Raw genomic sequence first — 10,469 nt, 5'->3', positions numbered from 1 at the left:
AGCTCTAATGCATTCATATAGGAAACTATGGTATGAATGTAAAAAACCTACATTGTATATGGACAACTTTACAACTAATCTGTTTCTCAATGAATGTGTAGCCATCAATACAAACCACACCACAGGGGCTAGATCTAACAGTTTTGAAATGAGGGATAACTACATACAAACACAAAAGTGTATTTCCCACCATGTTGCTAAATTATACCTGGGAGAGAACTGTCTAACATTTCTCAGAGAAACCCTTCGGTTTATATAAGTATATTTCAAAATACTCAGACAGACTGAATTACATTTCGTGGCCGCAGGGGTGAAATCCCTCACTTTTGGTTATCCACTGAGTCTTCTTCCCAGGGACCCCCTGCTTGTTTTCCTCTACCCCATGAAGCTTTGATGTGTTGATGATGGTGGTGAAGGTGACAATTCACACCTCTGCAAACTGGATAAAGACAGAGGCAGTCTGACTCTGTTCACTATTCCACAAGCACAGAGAGAGGAAAGGAAGCCATGGAAAGCTCATCTGTACCTCTCCATCGCCAAGACTGCAGCATGCACCAAACCTGTACCACTTTGTACCAATGTGGCTACCCCAGCTCTGAGGGATACAGCAGTCTTTCTCCTGCATCTACTATTGACTCATGCGGCCTATCTCCTCCATACATCCATTACTCAACATGTCAGGAGACATATAATAATGTTTCTTCGAGTTGTCCCCAGACCATTGCTCAGCCTAAAATTACTTCAGAAAAGAAAAGCAGGAAAATGAAGGGAAAACTGCCATATGGTCAAAGGCAAAGTGCAAGTGAACGAGAGAAGATGAGGATGAGGAACCTCGCCAAAGCTCTGCAGAACCTCAGAAGATATCTCCCTCCTTCAGTGGCTCCAGCGGACAAGACATTAACCAAAATTGAAACTCTTCAGTTGACAATCCTCTATATCTCTCATCTGTCAGCACAGCTTGGACTTAGTGAAGATGTCTTGAAGCAAAGAAGACTAACTGCAATGCAAAGAACTAACAGATGCCCACAAGGCCTTGACTTTTGCATGGACATGACTCACCCACTTTGCTCAGAGCCAATAGAAGAAAATATTATACCTTTTGCAGCATCGGCGGAGCCCATACATGCTACAAGACCTATACCTGTTGATTCTGGGCTACACAATACACACACAAGCTACCAAATGCAATACGAGTTGCCACCACTGACCCCTCTACATCAGTATCCAACAACAAGCACAGCGTTGTCCCAGATAAATCATGAGTATGATGTCACAGGTCACCAGCAAATGGTAAGTGTCTCTTACATATAGTGTCATATACTTATATGCAGTATATTCTGCGATCTGGTAACATCTTTATTTGAACCGAGAAGTCTTCATATTGTGATGTGTATCATTTTATAGAATGCCAGTTTTCAGTACATTACTATACATTCATGTATTACTTGGATGTATTGGTGGTCAGTGTCTGCAGGCTTGTTAAAAGTGAAATGATCCATTTATGTATAATATAATAATCTACCATGACTTTAATCTACGTCTCCCATTGTGTTTGACACCTGGGAGTAAATTTATTAAGATGGGAGTTCTATTGGAAATGGAATGTTGCCCATAGCAACCAATAAGATTCTATCTATCATCTTCTAGATCAGGCATGTCCAACGTTGGCCCTCCAGATGTTGTGAAACTACACATCCCAGCATGCTTTGCCACAGTTTTGCTATTAGAGAATGCTAAAACTATTGCAAAGCACGCTGGGATGTGTAGTTTCAAAACATCTGGAGGGCCAACGTTGGACATGCCTGTTCTAGATGGTGCTCAATAAATAAGAAGTAGAATCTGACTGGTTGCTATGGGAAACATCCCATCTCAAATAGAACTCCATGTTAGTAAATTTCCCCCCTGAACTTTACTGACAGTTTACAGCTGATTGGGAACCATAGCCTGCTATGCTAGGGAATGCAGATCTCAGTATAATAGTATAATAAGGCACAATTTGCAGTCAAATGCAGATTGTGGCGCCATATGAATAAACAATAATGATAATAATAATAATATGTAGAAATTGTACGCATGCATATATTCTTAATATTAATGAATGTTATAATGTATTTGTCAGGTCACTTGTGAAGAGTACACACATCTGGTGGAGATGTGGAGGAAAGAACAATCTCATGCTTGAACCTGGAGGACTGCAACCAACACTCACTAAATCCAACCCAATTAAATTATTGTGTTTTTATTATGTACATAGATATCATTTATATGGATCAATATTGTTATGTCTTTTGATTCTGTCACTATCACATTTGCAAATATTTAATAGCATATATTTATTTATTAAAAATCTTTATATTCTATATTGTGTTATTTCATTTGAGCATAAAATGTAAAATATATTTTAGAATTACTTGATGCATAAAAAATATTACAGGGTTTTGTTTGTCTGTGGAAGCAGGTGGGATAATTACTGACCTAGAAAGGTTGTATCAAGAGAGGAGGCAACTCGGGTGCAGCCACCTTCCGGACAGGCCCCTCCTCTCTGTCAGCAGCAGCTTTAGTAGTTGTATAGTGGATATTGTAGGATCTCAGACTCCAATGCACATTTGCACATGTCTCCGAGAAAATGGCATCTTTGCCATATTCCCGGAGACTGACAGAGGACTTGGGCCATTATTATGGTTCACTTGCAAAGGCAAATTCCTTCTCCAATGGACAAAACCATGTGCACTGCAGGGGGGAAGATGTAACATGTGTAGAGAGATTTAGATTTGGGTGACTTATTTTGTTTCTGTGCAGGGAAAATACTGACTGCTTTATTTTTACACTGCAATATAGATCTCACTTTAAAGTAAAACCCCACCCAAATCTAACTCTGCACAAGTTACATCTGACCCACCTGCAGTGCACATGGTTTTGTCCATTTGAGAAGGAATTTGCCTATGTGAGTGAACCAGAATAAGGGCCTTAGAGCGGTGAGTATTTAAGGGTTTAGGGGTCCCTGTGCACCTCTCACACTACGCCCGGGATAAATATGCAACTGTGACCCAGTAAAAAAAATAATAACTTACTTGGGCATAATTAAAGAAATCCACAAAACATGACCTGTTGGTGGTAGTTAAGAATTGGAGTTGAAAACCCCTGATCCAGGTTATACCAGGGTTGCCTACCTCCGTTGTGTAGGGCTCCGTTCTGTACTATGCGATGCGCGCTCCCGCACATCACATAGTACGGTACAAAAAGTATGTGCTGCACATACTTTTTGTACTAGATACACATCGGAACGGATCGCAGTGCATGCACACTGCATGCACTAGGGATGCGATCCGATCCGATGTGTACTTTAAAAGTACAGAACGGACCGAAAAAATGGACCGTGTATGGGGGGCATTACAAGCATACCTCCCAACATGACTCATTCCAGGAGGGACAAACTGCTCTGTTTATGGACTTCCCTCTTAATGTATGATTGCCATCACCTGTTTTAAACATATTAATTGGTAAGAAAGGTGTTTCCACACAGGTGGTGGCAATCATAAATTAAGAGGGAAGTCCAGAAACAAAGCATTGTGTCCCTCTTGGCATGTTAGGAGGTATGTACAAGTAATCCCATCACATGACACTTCCCATTACACTGAGTACACCACAATGTGTACTGTATATTGCATACAGACTACAGACATACATACATTTATATTATTTTCCATTCAAATCTCATTCTTTATCAACAATGAAGCCAGAAGCTCCCATACTCGGTCCTCCGGACACCCTAACAATCCAGGTTTTAAAGTTATCTATGGCTCAGCACAGATGGTTGAATCAAATTGACTGATTTACTAATTAAGTCACCTATGGGCCAAGCATGGATTTATTTAAAACATTAAAATTTAGGGTAACTTGAGGACCTTATTTAGAATTTAAACTTTTCACTGAATGCAAAGATTCTCAAACTATGTCCTCAGGTCACCCTAAAGGTCCACACACACACTGGGCGATTTTGCCCCATGATGGGGAAAATCGCTGGGCTGAAAATCACTCAGTGCATACATACTGAGCATTTTTCACCGGGGTGGACGAAAGTCGCCCACTCTGTCGCTCATCTGCTGGTAATACCAGCAGATGAGTGGCCAGGCCAGCAATGATGCGGGAGCGCATATCAGCGCTCACAGCTCATCGATGCCCCGTACACACTGGGCAGATTTCGAGCTGAAAGGCGCTCAAATGAGTAAACTGAGCTGCTCTCAGCTCAAAGTCGCCCAGTGTGTATGGGCCTTAACAGTCCGGGCTTTTGGGATATCCATACTTGAGCACAGATGGTTAAATCAATCTGACTAATTTAACGGACCCATACAGTGGCATAAGTTCGTCCCAGACACCCGGAGGCAAGATGGATGTTAGTGCCCCCCCACACCACACACACACACAAATAAATATATAACCTGGGTTGAACATGGGCAGGACCTGGGTAGAGGGCAGTGTAAAGGGGTACGCCGGGTCATCCGACCTGGCTTCTGTTTACATTAATAGGGGAAGCCCAACCTCCGGACCGCAGCGTTCGCAGGTTGGACTGATGCTGTACTGCGCAGACAGCAGCGGAGGCAGGGAGGAGGTGAATGGATGCCTGTGTGCGGCATCCATTCACCTCGCGGATGGGGGCTTGGGGGGTGCACGGGGTCTGGGGGCAGCCCAGCAGCTCACCTTGGTGCTGGGCTTGCCCCCAGTGCATTGGTCCGGGGCCCGGCACGGCTATCGGCGGTCCTGGTGCTTGGAGATGCTATCATCTCCAAGCACAGGCTCTGGAACCACACTGTGGTGTAAAAGGTAACAAATGCCTGGTCGCGCCTGGATTGAAGCTTGGTCCAAAAACCCAGGTGCGATCCAGTGTTTTGGTGTAAAAGGGGTATAAGTGAGCATTTGTAATGCACTTAAATATGAATATGTGGTCATGAAAAGGTTCTTTATTAATCAAATGTAGAAATATTTTTAGAAAGTATCAATAAGGATTAATTTACACCTGGGAAAATGCGGAACAATTTCAAGGAACCATACAGAGACAGCAGATTAGTGATTCATGCAGCAGTGCTTCCCGGACTCAGTCCTCAAGGCATCCTAATGGTCCAGGTTTTAAGGATATCAATGCTTGAGCACAGGTGACTTAATTAGTATATCATTCATTTTGATTAAACCATCTGTGCTTAAGGGGGCATATCCTTCAAATCTGGCCTGATTAGGCTGGATACACAATACACATGGGGTTTTCAAACTATTTTGCTCTGTGACCCTGTCAGACAATACAAATTATTACAGAACCATAGCAAGTTACTGTAGGATGGTCATCACACTCGTGTGGTTAGCAGACCACAAATGCATGCTAGCATTGTGGAGGCACAAAATGGTGTGAGGAGTCTGAAGTAAAAAACAATCCAATTGATTTTTAAAACTCCTTGAATCACTGAATGAGATGTGTAAATTGTGGTAGCCAGTCCACAGTGTTTTGCTTTCTGGTGCAAGCACTTTTAGAGGTTTAATTACTAGGATGGGAGTTCTATTGAAGATGAGATGTTGCCCATAGCAACAAATGAGAATCTACTTCTTATTTATCTATCATCTTCTAGAAGATAGAGGTTCTTGGTATATTAATTGGCCAAGAAATATTTGCCCACCAACTAGCGTCACGATGACCTAATTTCTGGTGGGTCCCTAATACTAAGTTTGAATCTGGGGTGCGGAACCCCAAAAGGTTGGCATAGGCCAGTCACCCAAGATATAAGTTAATTAATAAGAAAGAAGCAGAAGCTAGTTGTTAAAAAGTGAAGTGCTAGAAAGTATAATATATTAGTGGAAAATAAATAGTGCTAAATAAATGTATGGGTTTGCCACCCCGAAAGCAACAGCCACACCAACCCAAGGGGAGCCTAGCCCCAAATCCATCCCCAAGACTAGCAATTAATGTCAATTTTAGGTCTTATCTACATTGTGCCTCCAGTTTGTAGTCTGTGGCTACCAGGGAAAAAGCTGGTAAAATAATATTCAAATCTGGTGACTGGCTTATGCCAACCTTTTTGGGGTTCCGCACCCCAGATTCAAACTTAGTATTAGGTTGGTGGGCAATATTTCTTGTCCAATTAATATGCCACGAATCTCTATTATTGATTAATAATATGGAGTGTGCATCTGCACCATGTATTTTTCTTTGCAGAACTACAAGTCCCAGCATGATAGCACCTCATGTATATAGGGTGTGCATTCTAAGATTCCCCCCCCATAAGCTAATATTGTGTACACCTGTAGGTTGGGACTCCTTCAACTTAGAGTAGCACCCATCCACCTGATTCGAATATTATTTTACCAGCTTGGTCCCTGGTAGCCACAAACTGCAAACTGGAGGCACAATGTAAGTAAGACCTAAAATTGACATTAATTGCTAGTCTTGGGGATGGATTTAGGGCGTGGCTTCCCTTTAGTTGGTGTGGCTGAGTTGCTTTCGGGGTGACACACCCTAACATTTATTTAGTACTATTTATTTTCCACTAATATATTATACTTTATAGCACTTCACTTTTTAACCTCTAGCTTCTGCTTCTTCCTTATTAATACACTTTTAGGGTACTTGTGTATTTGCAGGGCGCCCCAATCGCACGTTTTAATGCCGTGCAATGCGATCTCAGTAGTTAATATGGTGTATTTAGGGCATTTAGCGTAGCTGTACTTTCAGAAAAAGCGAAGACTGCGCAAATAGCGTAGTCAGTCAGAACTTGCGTAGTGTTCCCGGTCCCTGTCAGATTCAGTCAGAGCTGAATAACTGACAGTAATGGCTGCATCAGGGAGAGCAGAAAACGTGAATGAAGTGACAGTAATGGCTGGTGAACCTGTGACAATGTTCACCTTGCCAAAGACAGAGGAGGAGGCTGTTTGTTTTTTCCAGCAGCACAATTTGCTTCCAGTCACGCAAAATTGTGTGAACGGGCACCCTATGTGCCTATCGATGAAAGAGTGCATGTGGCGCTGCCACATTAAATCCTGTCGCAAGAAGGTGAGCCTCAGAGCGGCGCATTGGTTCCTGGGGTGCCGTTTATCCTTCCTGACCCTTGTCCGCTTTATATATTCCTGGGCGGAGGAGCTGACAACTGTAAATTATTGTGAGCGTCAACTGCAGTTGTCTAATAAAACTACAGTGCAGTATAACAGTTTAATGCGTGAGGCCTGCACTATGGACCTAATTGCACAGCCCCAACGGCAAATTGGCAGTCCCGGCAAGATAGTCGAAGTGGACGAAAGCCTGTTTGTGACACGTAAAAGCCATGTGGGATGGATGCTGCCTCAGCAGTGAACCTTTGGAGGGATTTGCAGGGAGACTGGTGACTGCTTTGTGACTCCAGTCGAGAAGCGTTTCCATTATAGTGCCATTTATACTATATTTAGTTTTCGGATTTTTGAGGCCCAAGTACATGATTTTGCAGTTTTTGGCATTGAACTGTAGTTGCCATGCTCTTGACCATTCCTCTAATCTACCTAGATCATCAATCATTTGTTTTACCACTCCGTGTGTCTACCCTGTTGCATACCTTTGGGTCATCTGCAAAAAGGCACATTTTACCCTTAATTCCATTTGCAATATCACCAATAAAGATATTAAAAAGCACTGGTCCAAGTACAGATCCCTGGGGTACTCCAGTGTTAACCTTTTCCTCCTTTGACTGTACTCCGTTTACTAAAACTCTCTGTTTTCTGTCCTGCAAACAAGATCTTATCCATTCACCCATCTTAAGGCAACCATACACCCATCTTAAGGCCCCCATACAGTGAAATCTGCCCAAATCGTATGTGCAGACATCCCATCCTACCCTAATCCTAAGATTTGATCAATCTTGTGTGCAGCCTGGAGGGGGGCAGGGGATGCGGCGTATGGGAAGCAGGGAGCTAAGCGGGGTGGGCTGAAGCAAGGAGCCAGGCAGGAGAGGCCGTGGACTCACTGACCTGGGCGGTGATCGCCGCAAGCAGGGAGCCGGGCAGGGGAGGCAGTGGTTTGGGCGGTGAACGCAGCGATGGGTACCAGCAGGGCCGGATTAACAATGGACCTGATGGAGCTACAGCTCCAGGCCTACTCTCCAAATAGGCCCATCTTGTAGCTGAGGGTCAGGGCTTTCCAACAAGCCCAGCCCCGCGTCGATAGCCCCCCGGGAACCGGAGATACCGCCAGGCAAAGCTGGAATGTTTTCACCATATAACATGGGACCTGACCCCAGACCGGTTCCAACAGCTGCCAGTTTCCTCTCTGGCATCACAGAAGCTCAAGGTTCAGTCGAACACAAATTGCTGGGCCTTCAAACTGATACCAGGCTGGTCCACATGGGTTAATTGGTTCCAGAGATATTGCGGGTAAACCGATTTTTTTCATTTATGAAATGTAATTTCATGGCTGTTCATGTTGTTTGAGGACAGATTTCTCTGGAACCAAACAGCCCAGTTTCACGGGACCAAAATGATTCGAAGTCCACTCAAAAGATCTTCAATATGATACTGGTCTCATGTAAATGGGTCAGTTGGTTCCGAAGATATAGCTGGTTGGTTAAAGGGGGAGGGGTGGTTTTCTCTCCCCTTCACACCAGAAAATGCAGGGACTTGGCTGGTGCAAAAGGGCCAGCCCGGGAATGTCCCTGCATGATTCTGGGACCATATTTCCAGGTAAGTCCCTGCATTTTCTGGTGTGAAAGGGGTATTATTTCAAATAGCCGGGACCTGCATTGCTCTGAATACAGCCGGGCAGCCCCTTCTCTCTGCCCGGCTGTCAATGGCTGTCTTTTCTGCCTGGCGGCGGCTGTTCCCCAGTTACCCCGAGCATGTATTCCCCCTTGGCAATGAGCATGTAATCCCCCATGGCAACGAGCATGAAACCCCTGGCAATGAGCATGTATACAACACTAATGTAGCAGAATTTTTAATAGGCATTATGGTGTTTGGCATAATACGGAATGGACATTATGGTGTGTGGCTTAAAATGTAATGGGCATTATGGTGTAAATTTTTAATGCGGGCCTTTGGCGCGCAATGCCCCTGTTTATGAAGCATGTTGTGCATTATTGCTCAATCGGTTTGGTATAGTGTGTATTTTGGCTCAATCCATGTGGCAAAATGTGAATTTTGCCTTAATCTGTGTGGCATAACGTGAATTTTGACTCAATTCATTTGCCATAGTGTGAATTTTGGCTCAGTCGGGTGTGAATTTTGGCTCATTCCTTGTGGCATAATGTGTAAGAAGCAAGTACAGTATAAGGGGGTTACTATTGTGTTGCATGATTTGTATAAGGGGTATATTGTGTGGTAAACCTAGGTGACCATATTAAAGGTGCTGAAATGTTGTCTAACAAGTTTCAGCTTTCAGTATTTTTTTTTATGACTGGAGTGCCGCCTCACCCCACAAGTACAGTATCTTAGGACATTGGCGTTCTGTGGGTGCACCTTTGGAGGGCACCCGCCAATATATCTCCCTGCATTTTTCCTATGCCAGCCCTCTGCCTTTTCCAGGCATATATATAATTAATTGAAAGTATTTACACAAATAGAGACACACCCATGAGCAGACCACCCAACTAGGGAAGCCAATCCCAGAGCATTTTTTCAATCCCGGAATTCGGGATTGAAAAATGCCCAATCCCGGGATTCCCGGGATCCCGGGATTGGCTTCCCTAATTAAAAAAACCCGCCCCGGCCGCCCCGCATATTTACTTACATGTGCAGTGCGGTCGGGCGGGTGTTCGGTGAAGCTGGGAGGGTGGGCGGTCCATTGCTGGAGCCTGGCGGGAGGCGGCCACTTCACTTCCGGAGCCGGGCAGGGAGGTGTGCGGGTGGCCGGGCAGGCGGCCGGGCGATGACAGGACGGGGCTGCGCAGCTTCTTGGCCTGCGCAGCGTGACCTCTGGCCTCGTCACGCTGCGCAGAGCCACAACGCCGGGACGGGAGTAGCCGGGCAGCGTCTGAGCACTTGCTCAGACGCTGCCGGCATTAGACTGCGCATGCGCAGTCTAATCCCGAAATCCCGGGATTGGAAACTCCAATCCCGGGATTGAAATCCCGGCATTTTAGGGGCCAAATCCCGGGATCCCACCGATCCCGATCCCGGGATTGGCCACCCTACACCCAACCAGAACACTGGTCACACCCCCCACATTATTGCGCATAATAGGCCCTTGATCATTTTCAGCTCCAGGCCCATTTAGACCTTAATCTGCCACTGGGTACCAGAGACCCTGTACCCTAGGGGAAGCAGCGGGCACACATAGAAATGAAGGGACAGTGATTGGCTGAGAGCTCTCTCAGTCAGAGAGCTCTCAGCCAATCACTCACTGTCTATTATTTCTGTGTTTTTTTTCCTATGTGCGCCCGCTGCTGCCCGGCTTCCCCTACGCTACCCGGCAATCTGGTCCCCTCGCCGCCCAGTGAGTAAACTGTCTCTGCGTCCCCTGCCTGGCT

At 45.0% G+C, this 10,469-nt stretch overlaps 1 protein-coding gene across 1 annotated transcript; it reads left to right on the top strand.

Annotated features, from left to right (window-relative positions):
- The first annotated feature begins 507 nt into the window (after window positions 1-507).
- Window positions 508-2,182, top strand: LOC146073047 (uncharacterized). Its single transcript, XM_083180223.1, has 2 exons — window positions 508-1,290; window positions 2,120-2,182. The coding sequence occupies exons 1-2, from the start codon at window positions 508-510 to the stop codon at window positions 2,180-2,182; spliced, it is 846 nt and encodes a 281-aa protein (XP_083036349.1).
- The last annotated feature ends 8,287 nt before the right edge of the window (window positions 2,183-10,469 follow it).

This window comes from Crinia signifera, chromosome 4 (genome assembly GCF_055691185.1).
Source record: "Crinia signifera chromosome 4, ASM5569118v1, whole genome shotgun sequence".
In the NCBI taxonomy this organism is placed as follows: domain Eukaryota; kingdom Metazoa; phylum Chordata; class Amphibia; order Anura; family Myobatrachidae; genus Crinia; species Crinia signifera.
Note: the sequence above shows the minus strand (reverse complement) of the source record. Positions and strands in the feature narration are given on the sequence as shown.